Source organism: Zeus faber (genome assembly GCF_960531495.2).
Source record: "Zeus faber genome assembly, chromosome: 5".
Taxonomy (NCBI): domain Eukaryota; kingdom Metazoa; phylum Chordata; class Actinopteri; order Zeiformes; family Zeidae; genus Zeus; species Zeus faber.
The window spans coordinates 6956694-6973276 of record NC_137192.1 but is presented as its reverse complement, the minus strand read 5'-3'; the positions used below and the strand labels follow the sequence as shown (position 1 = coordinate 6973276).

The window sequence follows — 16583 nt, the reverse complement described above, 5'->3', positions numbered from 1 at the left end:
CATCATTTAGTTTACCTCTCCTGGCTGCGCGGCTGGTTATCCCACAAATCGATACCAAACAATTACTCTCACCCCTGCCCATGTTTTCCATTAACACATGTTCCAGACCAGAGTGATACATCTCGGCGGTGGAACACAGACATCAGGCTTTTCTTGGTTCTTTATTTGATTTCCATTTCGGGTTATTTGATAAAAAAAAAAAAATTGTGAGTTCATATGAGTTTTTTGTCTGGAAATTGGGAGGCAGCGATGCATGGCCGATTGCGACCATCCACATTTATTGGCTAAATCACAGCTGTGTATTCAGATTGTGTGGCTCCGTAGTGTAGGGGCTCCCCCTGCCTGCCCCCTTCTCCACAATGGAGATGGCGGTGGTGGATCGTTGTACAACCCTGTTGATGGGAGACAAAAGCTCTCTGGGAACCTGCGCCAGAGTGCCACGGTTCATCCTTTTAGAAATCGCTTGCGGCGTGTCATCTGAAGACCGACCTGGAGTAAACATGGATGGAAACCTCTCTCCTTCTCCTGAGTTCCCTTATTAGATTCTTTTGCAATTATGCGTTCCCCTCGGGGGGTGAAAATGGATGCCTTTAACCACCTCTCCTATCAATTACGGGCCTGACATCAGCACCAAACCACTAACCAAGATGTCATCTCATTTACTCTCGAATGCATTTAGCCGATGACTTCAATTAGGTCTTGGCTCAACATGGAGGTGAAGGTGTGATGCCTCATTACATTTGGCAGAGTGATCTGCTGCTCCGTTTCAGTCGAAAGGGTGGGAGAGTAGCAACACCTCACCTGTACCACCACAGGGCCAAACATAACTGGAGGTGACTCCAAGATTTTTCACCGGCATTCTTCTCCCTCTCCAATCTGAACTGAAACTTGTGGTAATATGGAGCCTATATACTGTATAATGCTGAGTGGGATTTTCCGGACCCTCGGACACAGAGACACAGGCAGAGATTTTGCAAACACATCTGTTTATTGTAGAGAATGGCAAGATGGAACAAGCAGGGAGCAGATGGACACATGTCATGACAGAGGCCCCCTCTGTGTGTATGGGGAAGGGGGATTTACCTGTTGCTTGTTGATTGCCCTTACGAGCAACAGGCACACAACCACCCTGATCCCGGGCCCAAATACCTAGACCCAAGACAGGTGTGGTTGCTTAAACCACACCACCCCCACAACACAAATGCCTAACTAACAAAATAAAGTATTTTTCTATTTTGAGGGAGATTTCCCTCCAGGGATCTAACAGCATTTCTGAAACCATAGAATGGGATGACAAAGACACTTCCTTCAGAGAGGTTGGCGGTTAATGCTGGTTCTCAAACTGAAAAAAATGGATCTTCGGTCATTTTGGATCTCGAAGCGTGTAACCCGATGTGATGGGATTTTTGAGTGGCAAAATGCCCCTTAAATGTTGAAAGACACCAGCACAAAGACTGTACAGCACAATGACTGTAAAGTTATACACCAGCGTGGCTCTGGCTGTTCAATCAATCAATCAATCAATCAATCAATCAATCAATCAATCAATCAACAGGCAAATCAGATCATAACCCTCCACCGCCGTAGCACGCTATACTTTTGTTCTGTCCATCCTAAGAACGCTGGGTTATAAGCCTCCCGCTACAAATAATTCCATGTCTCATGACACAAAACCTACGGTGCGCGCCCTTCCTTGACGAACTGCAGCTTCAATCTTCTACTCATCTCGCCAGTCAGTGAACAATATCATCAGCATAATTTTAGGTCAGTCTTGAGTCTTTCCAAAGATAGTACAGTGCTAATCCCATGCAAACACAGTTAGGTCACAAGGAAGGAAGGGTGGGTTCGAACACATAATCCTGTGAGGCATATCAGTTACCAGTTAGTGTGATGTAGGTCAAATGCTCCGTGCAATGTCCCCTTTTGTGCTATCAATGCGTCAAAGCCGCTCAGTTTGGGGGACCGTTCGCACCTTTTTTGTAGATGGGCCGCTTTTGTGGATGGGTGCCCGTCGCCGGCAAGATTTTAGAAAATTCAAGAAGGTGTACGGCTCTTTTGGCTGGACTTGGAATGTGGCTCTCAAAAGTAAGAATGAATCATAATTTCTTCAAGATGACTTATTAAGTGGTATTAGCACAGCAAGGGCTGCCTCCGGTTCGGGGGCAGCACGATGTAGCCCAGCTATAATTTATAATAAATAAAAGCAGCACATCGCACTCATTCTAAGAGAAAGTATTCTCAGAAGTCAGTTTGCTTGTCACTTGGCCCCGACAAACCCCAGTGCTAGGGCTACGCTATTGTCTGTTGGCCCCTATTAATAGTCCTACGGGAACTGTGGAGTGTCTTTTGAGGTCAATCATGTCTTCTCTCTCTCCCTCAGAAGAAGCAGAATTGAGCTTGTTATGTGGGATATAATGCACTGAGGAATTGGCATTTGAATTTGAATTAGAATCTGTTTATATTCACACAGTTTAGCAGCTGCCTCTCTTTGGATTACTTTTCATTTTACTTGTAACAACCTAAATAAAGTAATCATGTTTTTGTTGGTGAATGCCTTTCACGGTTTTTAATTACATCCATAATTGCTTTCCCTTTCAGATTACAATTCTTGTTTTCAAGAGAGAATTCCCTTCACAAGAAATTGGATGACAGGCTTATTGGCCCTAGGCAACTAAAGATGATGTTTCTATGGAAACAAATTGTACTTCTATCAATCACCGGATGCCTTGCAGGTAAGAACTCTTACTACATATTCTAAATGGCTTGCACTGCGTTCGCCATAATGGTTTTTCATGTTTGACATAATTTCTTAACTGCGCTGAGGTGATGCCTGAGATGAGTCTTGTACAGCATATACTGTAATCCCTTGTTTGGCAAATCCATAATGGAGTCAATCCACATTGAGGGTTAGGGTCTTTTGGATAGAAACCATCAAGTCCAATCTGTTGGATCTCTACTTAATCTACAAAATGACAACAATTCCAACATTGCAGTCATTGCATACATTACATATTATATTAATCCCCACTATGTCCTTTGGCAATCCCTCCAGCAGCCCTCTACAACACATTTGCTGTACACAGTGGTGAACATCTAGGACTCTATCCCTATACGTGTTGGAGATCATTATCAGGATCCCTGTGATGAAACTGGCTCTGTGTTTTAGCAACCATCTACCTGCTGATGTACCTTGTTGTGCCCTTGTGGCCACCTGAGATTGGAGCGCTGAAAACAGAGGGGCGCAGAGCCACGCAGAGCCACAATTATTTAAAATTATATAATTATTTTTACAATGATATATTGAGGGGGACAACTCACCATTTTTCCCAGGAAAGGAGGGTGCCACAATTTCCACCCTTGGCGGTGCCCCATTCATATTCGCATTGAACAGCTGAATCTGATTCGTCTGATTCTGAGTCAGGTACAGCCCTAGAAATAATTAATAATAATTGGACACACACAAAAAAAATCTCCCATATGTTTATTGAACTGCCCTGCCCCCCCTCAGCGCGGCACGCAAGGTTCAAGTTACAAGCGGGAGAGGAGCAACTGAAAAGTTTTTCGAGATGTCCTTGAACATAGGATGGAAGACAGTCAATGATGATGAATTAGCAATGATTATTGTGTTTATACTTCATATCCTCCTGTAACTTTCACCAGCAAAAAATGAAATACAATAATAATAATGCGGTTACCTTCACAGCCCTAACTACACTCTTTGAGGATAACCCATCAAATAACATTTTCATTAAATAGTTATCATCAGGATGAACTGGTCCAGTTTTTTCAAATCGAAGGTGATTAAGGGCCCTTATGCATTAATTTACTTCTCTTAATGTGCTTTTAAAATTGATGCTTAATGCTTTAAAATATCCAAAATTGACACTGAGACACTGTGTCACTGACACTGACACACTGAAATTCTACACTGAGACAGTGTCCCTGTTATGCACGGTGCTTTTTTTGTTTCGTAAGGAAACTGAGTAAAATAAAATACATCTTAAGTTAACACAATGTGTTTTTAGTTTAGATGTATTTTATTTTACTCTTTGTTTTACTTGGAGGAACAGGGCACAGGGACGCGCAGTGGAGCGGAGATCGTGGGTGCAAATTGTCCCCCGATCGCTCTCTTTCCATTACGCGTATAAAAATCAATGATCTAGCATGTTCTGACTGTTATGATCACTCACTGATGGCAGCTGCCTAGTCACTGATGATAGAAACACAATACAATGCAAGCATAAAACTCTTTAGAGACAAAGAAAATCATTGACCCCCATTGCTGAAATACCCTTTCCTGTAGATCTGTAATACCATATCAGCATCACACATTTCCGCTAACTATTATGTTGTTGAAGGTCTGTGCTCTGTACCACTCTTCTATGTCGGTCTTTACAATATGCCCGTGCCCTTCCCATGCCCTTTATTCTCTCCTTCTGTCTTTCCTTGTCCTCTAGCCTATGCAGAGGATGTCAGCTTCCAAGGGCCACGTTGGAGGACCGAACCTACCGACCTTGTTTTACCCGTTAACCCCCCCGACCAGAGAGCTACCGTTTGGTGTGAGGCAGAAGGGAGCCCCCCACCCCAGTACAGGTAAGAACCCACTGGGGGTCCGATCGATGGTTCAATTCTTTGTTAACCTTTCAGTAGGAAAACAGATCGTATTGACTGCGATTTATGCAATTGGCGTATTCTTTTGCCAGTACAGTGAAGTTGTAGCTGATTAATTGATCGGCTCTTTCTAATTGAAAGAGGCTGACCATCAGCTTTTGATTGGCTTTGGCGCGATCCGAAGGGCTGAATTTGGCGGCGGATGAATATGCTAACGGCCCAGATGCCGGTGAGGTTAACCTTATTAATTAAGATTTAAGCCGCCTTATGATGGAAGCCGGTGATTAATAATACAGTGCATGTCCCGAGGAATCATTAGGAGACTTAGAGGAGCTTTCAGCGAGTAATTTGCACTGGCAGATCGTTTGATACCTCTTTGGCTGTTCCCCCAGCAGTGGGGTCTGCCCGAAAATGGCAGCTGGTGTCATTTTTTTCCCCCATGGTGGTAGATTGTGTTTCACGGCGCAGTCAGCACCATGTAAACGCACAGCCAAGCAGCGGAGGGACGCAATAACCTTGCAAGTGACATTCCGCTAAGCGCTTACATTTCCTTTTCGTCGTCATCCACGCCAAACACATTGTCTGAAGAGCAGCAGCGGTTGAAGAAAGGGGGGCAGGTGTGGTGGGGTCGGGTGGGGTTGGGGAGGTGGGGGTCCAGTGAGGTAATCATAGTGGTGCAATGTGATCTATCCTTCAGGATGAGCTCTAAACTATGGCATATTGAATGCTTACCTTTGTCATAGATACATCACTGTTACATAATTATTCCATAATCATATCATCTTATGTTTCCATGTTTCTGTTCAAAATTTCAGGGCCATTTTAATCCATTATTAGAAATGTTGCAAGAAATACAATTTAAAAAATTTACTATGTGACCCAGCACAGCGAAAGCCATATTGTCACGCATTTCTAAAATCTCCATGAGCCGCCAAATAACAAATAACGAACAAAGCTTTCTTGAAGGAAAATTCGATTTTTTTCAGATTCCAGGTTCCTTTGTGTTGTTGTTTTTTTAATCCTTCAACGTATTTTCAAAACCGAGTTTGATTTATAAATAGTAGATAAATGTTAAACCGTCGAGTTAAATATTTCCATTAGAATACATGGGGAAACACTGTTCACTTATCGATACGCTGAACAGCGCGAACGCCAATCGATAGTTTCCTTTAAAGCGACCGTCCAGGTGAGATCAGCCCTCCATATTCCATGTGATGTAATGTCACAATATGAAACTATTTTAATGGAGTTCAGCTTTTAAATCTTACTAGTTTTACACACACCTGGATACATTGTTGTGTAGGTGGCGGAAGCCACGAAGAAGAAAAGCTGACGTCACTTCCGTAAACAAGATGAGAAGCCTTCGGTTTCACTTCTCTGTGAAAACTTCCATCTCTGTGTTGTTATGGATTGCGAGAAACGGGTGGCAGAAGCTCTAAATCATATCGCGGACCTTAATCTGACCAGTGTGATAGATCCAAGTCAGTGTAAGCAGTGATAGTCAGTTCTCCGACAGCGATGCCGAGAACGACATCAATACTGAATCTGATTTTGGCCTTACGTGGACTTGGAGAACATTTCAAACAGCGGATTTCTACCTGAATGTGACGATGAAACTGAATATTTTCAAGAACCATCAGAGGAGACGGACGATACACCCGTTGTTACAACAGAAGAAGATGATGACGTGAGGAAGTCTATTGAGGTTGGTGATGCAGATTATAAACAAGTAGCAATGAACAAGATTCTCAAATTTACATGCACATGCAACCAGGGGCCAACAACTTCGAAGATATTTGGCATACGCACATTCATAATAATTAATGACACTGCAAGGTTGATGTACAGAGACTAATATTATTGACACACTGTTCATACTTACTTTCATTGATAACTTGTACATTATGGTCACTCATTCACTATAGAGGGGTGCATATACCACTGTTTTGTTCTGTTGTCCGCACTTTTAAACCTCTAAATAATTCCACTTTTATAAAACATGTATATTCTTACTGTTTAATAAAACGTTTTTTAAAAAGAGAGATTTTGTGTGTCAATGACGCTGTTCAGAATTCTTAATAAACACAACAACAATGCAGAGATTGCTCCATTAAGCAGGGTGTCAAGTGGCCATGTGGCAATTAGCCATGTGGCATTGTTGGTCCTCCAAAACATATGCATTCTGGGAGCTGGCTGAATGGATCCAAGTGTTGGGGAAACTACGAGGCTGATTATCTCAGAAGCACAGTTTGCCGCACCCTCATCATTAACAAGCCATAGCTTTAACAAAATGTGCTTGATTCGCACAAGTGACATCTTGTTCTGAAGCCCTGATTTTCCACTTTCAAGTGATGTGAAAAAAGTTCAAAGGGTAGCAAAAGTACAGGATCGCTGTGGTGGGTCACATATTAGATATAGGTACAATAGGTAGACATGTATTATTACAGTATTCTAAGCATATACTTTGATGATGATGGTGACACAAACAGAACAAAAAAGACAGTTTGATTTATAATTGGAATTACTCGTGGGACAATTAATTGGCAACTTTGTAATATTTTAGAAACAAGTAAAGTCGGTTGATTCAAGAGGAAAGTTTGCCACTCCACGTGAGTATGCTGTTTTTATGGGGCAAATGCCAAAACATTATCCTTCAAAGTAAAGTTTTGTGTTATTTGTTATCACATTTACCTTTGTCTGCACCCCACATGAAATGGTTAGGGTTAGTGTTGATATAAGGGTTGATAGTGTGTAAGTCATTGAAAGCTGCACTTTGTATAATCTGTTTGGTTAAGAGTGCAACAAAACCGGATGGTTCAGTGAAATCATTAGCTTAAAAAAATGTCATTTGAAATCAAGGATAGATATTCGAATGAACACGAGTGGCATTTCGGGTAATGCTTTTAAAGACACTACTTTTAGGACTTGGTTTATTTTTTTTAAATGTGAGTAAAGGACATTTTTCTTTGGGTTTCTTTCGGTTGATAATATTTTCTGAGACGATAATTGCACGTAATGTGTTTCACTTCCACCAAAGAGAGAACTGTTTTCACCTCAATCGCCGAAATTACAACACCCCCCCTGGGAGCAGGTATTAAAACGTAATTTCTCTAGCATCTGTAAACCATGCGTACTATAACACTAAGTATGCCAGTCACAGAGGTAGACCATCCTTTTCACAATTAAGGTTTTGACACGTTTACAATTACATTTGAAATACCCTTTTAAATGTTTCACCCAAAGTGTTGTGAGTTTATCAGAATCAGATAATCAGAATAAGTTTATTTGGCATTATCACATACCAAGAATTTTTCATGGTGAGGATTAGTGTGCTTCTGTGCAGACAGTTAGCATTAAAATAGCTAAACAGGCTGAAAACATATATATATTTCAAATAAATACATAATAATAATAATAATAATAATAATAATAATAATAATAATAATAATAATAATAAATATAGCTGGAGAGCAATACACAGGGTACAGTTTAGTTAGTTTAGGTATGTATTACAGTTTTTCAGGTTCTGTGAAACATAGTACAAGTTACAAAAGTTACAAACACCTTATACTTACATCTGGACCCAACAACATGCACTTACGTCACTGCATGTTGCTCTTCTGGCGTTCAGTTGAAATATCCCTGAAGAGCGGTGTTTTAAGAATTATGATCTTTCCTGGATGATTCAGTGACACTTGTTGCGTGTTATAACTTTATCCTAAAGATTATAAGGCGGCAGTCTTCTACCTGTAGTAATTACAGTCCTGTCTCATGGTATCTCCGTGGAAGGAAATCACTCCATATATTCAGTTGGTAAATATTTTATATCAGAAAACACATGGTCAAACCTCTGCGGCGCAGCATGGGGAGGCCCTTATCAGGGCTTTCAAATTCACAGGAAGAAAAATAAGTGACACACAGTAGGAGCCACTTGGTGAGGCATGTCCCTAAAATAACACATATACATGCTGTATAACAGGCATCAGTAGTTCATCTTGGATTTTTCCTGAATCCTGGTCTTAATCTCGGGTAAGGCTTAGGCCTTTATTTCACACCGCAGACTTTAGGAACATTTGGTTGCACTGCTGAACTCTTCAAAGTTCTTTGAATTGTTATGTGGACTAAATCCAACCGGTCTCCTCACCTCCAGAAGACACCTTGAACTATACCAGGATCCAGAACCAGAACCATACCAGGATCCTTGGCATCAAAGCTGGAAGACATGAAATAGAATCTAAATCCAAAAATTGAAAATATATATTTATTTGTTTCACTATAACATTTGTTTAAGCTTTGTAGAATCATTTCTTGCAGTTTATGCACAAGACAGTGATGCACTACCCACCAAAAGTGATGGTACTGCTTGATCTGTGGCAATGGTCTGCAGTTTGGGCTCAGGTGTTCTTGCCAGTTGAAGCTTGACACAAGTACTGTGCCATCCTCTTTCCCCACTAGCTGAGGGATGTTGATTTTCTTTACTGTTATGTTTTGAACAACTGCTGCAATTTCAGCAAGAGTGTTCACTATACTGTATATACTGTGTGTGTATATATATATATATATATATATATATATAAAAAAGCCTACACTTTAGTTCCCAGCAGAGGAAAAACAGCCTTTGATGGGAGTAAACAAAATGCGGTTTTCGATAGAGAACAAAATCCTGGGAGTTGTTTTTCTGACAGCCAACATAGATCGGACATGGGTTTGCAGCTTGTGATGTGATGCAGCATTTTTGACCAGATGTCTCTGAATGATGAAAGCTGCACTGTTCTCTGCTCTAAAAGATTATGAAAACAAAAAAAGATAGACATTACTTTAATACGCATCTCTGTGTGAGTAGGGTGACCTATCTATCTATCTATCTATCTATCTATCTATCTATCTATCTATCTATCTATCTATCTATCTATCTATCTATCTATCTATTCCTGTATTTGTGCCACACAGATGCCTTTGTGACACAGGATGGCAACAGCTTTCCAGCTAAGTTTTTCTGGATGGCATCCTGACAACCCTACAGCATGGTCCTCAGCATAGTTTGTGATGAAGGTCACCACTTTTCATATTTCCTTGTGCTGTAGAAATCGCTTGTTTGCCCGCAGACATGATGCCATTCTCTTTCATGTGTCAGTGGATCGCACTGAGGTGGTGGTGGTGGCCAATTTTGTTAATTAAATTGCGAAACATCATATTTAGCAGAAAATATGCACATCAATATGTTAGCTAGAGATGTAGGCTTACGGCCTATAAGAGGATGGCACCGTTGTGATAAAATTATAATTACCTGTGAATGAAGGGGACAAAGCTCTGCAGATTGGTTCACTATTCACTGAGTACTGGGTCCACTGCCTCTTTCTTTTGGTTGGCGTTTTCTTGTTGTCTGAAGTCATTTCACTGCGTCTCCCATTGCAGATAACTGTCCCATCATAAACATGTCTGTTTCCTGCTTTGTTAAGGCTGCTATCATGTAGCATGATCTATAGATAAAATCAGGATCCAGTTTCTTTGTACATGATTCCTGGTCAAGCCTGCCATTTTCTTTTCACCCCTGGTTGCATTTGCAGGTCTACTTGAGAATCTTGTCCATTGCTACTTGGTCATAATCTGCATCACCAACCTCAACGGACTTCATCACGTCATCATCTTCTTCCGTTGTAACAACGGGTGTATCGTCAGTCTCATCCGATGGTTCTTGAAAATATTCTGTTTCATCGTCACATTCAGGTTGAAATCCACTCTTTGAAATGTTCTTCAAGTACGGGATAATATCAGATTCAGCAGCGCTGTCGTTCTCCGCGTCGCTGTTGGAGAACTGACTATCATCACGGAAAATGTGTCCAGAACGAGCTGCTTACACTGACTTGGATCTATCACACTGGTCAGATTAAGGTCTGAGATACAATTTAGAGCTTCTGCCACCCGCTTCTCGTAATCCATAACAACACAGAGAAACTGAAGAATCTTCTTGCTGCGCTTTAATCATCTGTTTACGGAAGTCAGCTTTTTTCTTCTTCATGAGTGAAATTAACTGTTTCCCCATGTAATCTACCAAGGATATTTAACTCAATGCTTTAACATGTATATACTATTCATACAGTAAATCAAACTTGGTTTTTAAAATAAATTGAGAGATTTAAAAAAAACGCAAAGGAACACGGATCTGGAAAATTCAAATTTTCCTTCCAGAAAGGTCTTTTCAACTTATTTGGCTGCTCCTGGAGATTTTGGAAATGTGCGAGATAGCGGGTTTTGCTGCGGTGGGTCACATAAAGTAACTAAAATATAGGAATTACCTTATATTCTTAACCTTACACTGCTATAATGTACATTGTCACCTCAATGCTAACCCTGCTATTTGTTATGGTTTTCATGTCATTCATTGTCTCATGGTCATTCAATCGTCACAGAGAAAACAGAGGAATGTTTTTTTTTTAAGTTTTGTGTTTATTTTATTCAAGCGCATAATGAACCAGATGAGAATGGCGCACTATTATTTTGTATATATATAGATATATATATAGAGCATGGAAATGTTAAGGTGAGATGGGTGTGGCCTTCCTAATGAGACTGTTCAACACCATCCTGGAAATAGAGAGGATGCTGGAGGAGTGTAGAAGAAGTGTACTGGTACCCATCTTCAAGAATAAGGCAGACGTACAGAGCTGTAGTAACTACAGGGGAGTAAAGTTAATCAGCCACAGCATGAAGCTATGGAAAAGGGTAGTGGAGGCTATGTTAAGAGGAGAGGTGTGGATCAGCGAGCAGCAGTATGGTTTCATGCCAGGAAAGAGTACTACAGATGCAATGTTTGCTTTAAGAATGCTGATAGAAAAGTACAGTGAATGCCAGAGGGAGTTGCACTGCGTCTTTGTGGATTTGGAGAAGGCATATGATAGGGTGCCGAGAGAGGAAGTGTGGTATTGCATGAGGAAGTCGGGGGTGGCAGAGAAGTACGTAAGAGTGGTACAGGATATGTATGAGGGCAGTCAGACAGTAGTAAGGTTTGCAGTAGGCTTGACGAAGGCATTCAAAGTAGAGTTGGGATTGCATCAAGGATCAGCTCTGAGCCCTTTGTTGTTCGCAATGGTGATGGACAGGTTAACAGATGAAATCAGGCAGGAGTCTCTGTGGACTATGAAGTTTGCGGATGACATTGGGATCTGTAGCAAGAGTAGAGAGCAGGTTGAGGAGAGCCTGGAGAAGTGGAGGCATGCATCAGAGAGAAGAGGAATGAAAGTCAGCAGGAGTAAGACAGAATACATGTGCCTGAATGGGAGAGACGGCGGCGAAAAGCTGAGAATGCAAGGAGTGGAGGTGGAGAAGGCGGATGAGTTCAAGTACTTGGGGTCGACCATGCAAAGCAGCTTCTTCTTCTTTCGTATATCATCAGATGGCCAACTCAGAGGCATATAGCCACGCCCTCGTCTCCAGTCCTAGGTCAAAAAGGCCAGCTTCTGAGGGTGGGCTGTATAGGGGGCAGCTGGTGATTATGTGCTCGGCAGTCTGTTCAGGTTCGCCACACTCGCATGACGCACTGTCGGATAGGCCCCACTTCTTTAGAGAGGACTTGAAGCGCCCGACGCCAGTACGCAGGCGGTTCAGCGAGGTCCATAGGTGGCGTGGCATGTCTTCTCCTTTTACACCTCCTCCTGGGTCCCGGATGTATCGTTGGATGCGAGAGGGCGCAGCTGACTCCCACGATTGTCTCCAGGATGCTGCCAGCCAGGCGTCCTTGGACAAGTCGTCAGGGATCGACTGTAGCATCTCTTGTGCTGCCTTGTTGTAGGGATGGCGAGACTTGAGCCTGCATGGTGGTGCCGGTGTTGTTGTGGCTTTGTGTAGGATGTGCCAGTCGTTCTTCTGGGCTTTCCTTGCCAGGGCGAGGGTAGCTGCTTCCCGTCGGAGACTGGGTGGGGCGATACCAGCTAGGACTGGCAGGTAGGACACAGGGGTGGGTTTCAGACAACCAGTTACTATCCGGAGGGCGCTGTTGATGACAGTATCCACCTTGTTCGCATGTGGACTTCTGCTCCAGGCAGGGGCACAGTATTCCGCTACGGGTAGGACCAGGGCTTGCGTGGATATGCGTAGGGTCTGAGGGGAAGCTCCCCAAGTCGAGCCTGCAAGGCGGCGGATGAGCGAGACCCTTGCGGTTGTCTTGGCCTTCACTTCATCCAGGTGCTGCTTGTAGGACAGCGTCCGGTCCAAGCATACGCCGAGGTACTTGGGGGCTTGCTGGAACTCCAGGCGGATGTTGCCAACATGCACGTCCAGTTCCCTTCTTGCCTCCCGGTTGTAGAGGTGGTAAGCTGCAGACACTGTTTTGCCCATGCTGAGCTGAAGGTGCCACTTCTGGAGGTAGTCTGCCAGGATGCCCATGTCTCGGTTGAGGCCTTCTTCCATAGTGTTCCATGTTGGGCATCAAAGCATGATGACCAGGTCGTCCGCATAGCCCTACTTCTTGGATGTTGTGTCTGGCAGGTCGTGAATATAGATGTTAAATAACATTGGTGAGAGGACAGAGCCTTGCGGGACACCGTTCTTCAGCCTTCTGAGCCTGCTGGTCTGGCCATCGCTGGTTTGTAGGATGAAGCTATGGTTAGATAGCATCTCCATAATAAATCTCACCATGTGCCGGTCCGGGATTGTTCTCAACAGTTTCAGGTGTAGTCCACGGTGCCACACGGTGTCATAAGCGGCTGTCAGGTCCAGGAATACTACTCCAGCTTTCTCATTATCTTGGAAGCTGTCCTCGATGTCCTGGGTGAGTAGCGTTACCTGGTCCACCGTTGACCTGCCTCTGCGGAAGCCGGCTTGTTCCGGTGGGAGTTGAGGGTCCACCACTGGCTCAATGCGGCTGTGGATCAGCCTCTCCAGAATCTTGTACGGGACACAGAGCAGGGATATGGGCCTGTAGGACTTCGGGTCTTCGGCGGGTTTGTTCGGCTTTGGCAAGGCTATGATGGAAGCACGGCGCCAGGTCTTCGGGAGCTTGGACCTCCGGAAGCATGATGAGAAGAATGTGCGTAGCCATTGAGATGTTCTTTCACTTTGGTGCATAACAAACTCTGGGTGGATATTGTCTCGACCTGGTGATTTGCCCAGCTTCAGTTTTTTAATTGCTGCCTTTAGCTCGGCTGCTGTGAAGTCTCCTGAGAGATTAGCATCAGCGCTGGCTGCTCTGGAGAGGGATGATACCTCACACGATGTCAGTCGTGCGAAGTTTTTGTCCGCATCAGGGAAGCGACCATTTTTCAGGAGCTGGGAAGCAATAGCATCTGCAGTCACTGGACACCTACAAGGTTTTGTTTTTCTCCCTGAGAGCAAGTTGATGGTCTGCCACGCCTTCCGGCTGGAGTGGGTGAAGTCGATGGATTCCGCTACTTCCGTCCACCTAGCCCTTCGGGTGTCATCCAGCTTCTGCAGTAGGGTTGTTGCTGTTGCGTCCATTTCTTCCCTGGTGATCGCCTGCTGGTGTTGGCGCAACAGGCAGCTGCACTCCTCATCCCAGCCCGGGATATAGTTTTTATTGTAGCCACGTGGGATGTTGTGCTTTGCTGCCCTTAGGAGGACTTCACAGTAGGCACTGTATGCAGCATCCACGTCTTCTGCTTCTGGGTCCATGAGACCAGCAGTTCTTCTTTCTGTTTCCACCGTAAACGACTGCCAGTTCGCCTTCCTGAAGTTCCATCTCCTGACCGGTTTGCCAGCTACCGGCTGTACTAGGGATGGTACTTTGATGATGGATGGCCGGTGGTGTGAGCGAGGGAACCTGTCCAAGACACGTCTCTCCGGTTTCAGGTCGTTACTGCGGCATATGACGAACGCCAGATCTGGGTTGGTATAAGAGTTCCAACGTGCAGAGCAGAAGCTTGGGGGCTCCTTTGGGTCGTACAGCAGTAGTGCCTCAAAGTTAGAGGCCCACTCACTCAGTGCTTCTCCATCCTGTGATGTGTGTTGGTAACCCCAATCCGTATGTTGGCAGTTGAAGTCACCTGCATAGATGGCAGGAGCAGTCACGGATGGAAGTGATGATGCAGTCAGCGCTGTTGGTGGGGGCTTATATACGTTCACGACAGATGTTTCTTGGATTTTAGTGGCCAGCCACTAGATGTTGCAGCCAGGTGGAGATTGGCTGGTGGCTGCCCAGCTCAAACCATCTCGGACGAAGGTTGCCATTCCATGCTTCTTGCTGTGGATGGATCCAGCGAGGGAGAACCCAGGAAGCTTGAGGTTTTCATCTGACACCCAGTGTGTCTCTTGCAGGAGGACCGCTGCCACTTTGTTGGAATCGGCGAGATGCCTGAGCATCAAAGCAGCTGAGCGTGCGGGAGAAAGGTGAAGAATAGAGTAGAGTCAGGGTGGAGTGGGTGGAGAAGAGTGTCCGGAGTGATCTGTGACAGAAAGGTTCCAGCAAGAGTGAAGGGGAAGGTCTAAAGGACGGTAGTGGGAGAAGGATGCTGAGGATGAAGCTGCCAAGCAAGAGGAAAAGAGGAAGGACAAAGAGAAGGTATATGGAAGTGGTGAGGGAGGACATTCTGGCGGTTGGTGTAAGGGAGGAAGATGCGCAGAACAGAAGGTATTGGAGGCAGATGATCCGCTGTGACGACCCCTAACGGGAGCAGCCGAAAGAAGAAGAGGCTATATATACAGTGGGGCAAAAAAGTATTTAGTCAGCCACCAATTGTACAAGTTCTCCCACTTAAAAAGAAGAGAGAGGCCTGTAATTTTCATCATAGGTACACTTCGACTATGAGAGACAGAATGGGGGGAAAGAATCCAGGAAATCACATGGTAGGATTTTTAATGAATTAATTGGTAAATTCCTCGGTAAAATAAGTATTTGGTCACCTACAAACAAGCAAGATTTCTGGCTTTCACAGACCTGTAACTTTTTCTTTAAGAGGCTCCTCTGTCCTCCACTCGTTACCTGTATTAATGACACCTGTTTGAACTCGTTATCAGTATAAAAGACACCTGTCCACAACCTCAAACAGTCACACTCCAAACTCCACTATGGCCAAGACCAAAGAGCTGTCAAAGGACACCAGAAACAAAATTGTAGACCTGCACCAGGCTGGGAAGACTGAATCTGCAATAGGTAAGCAGCTTGTTGTGAAGAAATCAACTGTGGGAGCAATTATTAGAAAATGGAAGACATACAAGACCACTGATAATCTCCCTCGATCTGGGGCTCCACGCAAGATCTCACCCCGTGGGGTCAAAATGATCACAAGAACGGTGAGCAAACATCCCAGAACCACACGGGGGGACCTAGTGAATGACCTGCAGAGAGCTGGGACCAAAGTAACAAAGGCTACCATCAGTAACACACTACGCCGCCAGGGACTCAAATCCTGCAGTGCCAGACGTGTCCCCCTGCTTAAGCCAGTACATGTCCAGGCCCGTCTGAAGTTTGCTAGAGAGCATTTGGATGATCCAGAAGAGGATTGGGAGAATGTCATATGGTCAGATGAAACCAAAATCTTGTTGAGTCCGCCTACTTCCTAAGTCCTCTGTACCTTGCACTGGGTGAGAGGATATATTTTCCTTCCGCTTGGTGTGACTCCGGAATCACATTTCAACCAAGTGACTAACGTTGCTAATTGGCTAACTTGTCAACAAACACCACCAGAAGCTGTCACGAGCCTGAGCTATGGTAGCCCATAAGTGATGAAAAAATATAAAACGCCCAGTGCAATGACTAGCGCAACGACTCGGCAAAAAGGTGCATGTGAGAACAAGGCGCGGGCCGCACTAACACTAAACTTTGATGTCAAGTAGGGGGCCGCAAAATATCGGGCCGCGAGTTTGAGACCCAGGCTATAACATATAATTTAAAAGTTTGTTCCCACTTTTGTAAAGCACAGGCTCGCTCACTCTGTGATTTTCTGTTTCATTCAATTAACGTTGTAAAATTAAATTAATACATAGACAACAAAAATACAAATTTTTATTGTTTTATTTTT

General features: G+C 44.0%; 1 protein-coding gene across 1 annotated transcript in view; it reads left to right on the top strand.

The window, feature by feature from the left end:
- Positions 1-2677: 2677 nt before the first annotated feature.
- The window catches only part of cntn3b (contactin 3b), a gene marked incomplete at both ends in the record, with an annotated part of 49304 nt that continues 35398 nt past the window's right edge, over positions 2678-16583 (top strand). Inside the window, 2 exons of the mRNA XM_080000431.1 lie at positions 2678-2732; positions 4458-4593. Coding sequence (XP_079856557.1) covers positions 2678-2732; positions 4458-4593 — 191 coding nt within the window. The remainder of the gene's footprint in view (positions 2733-4457; positions 4594-16583) is intronic.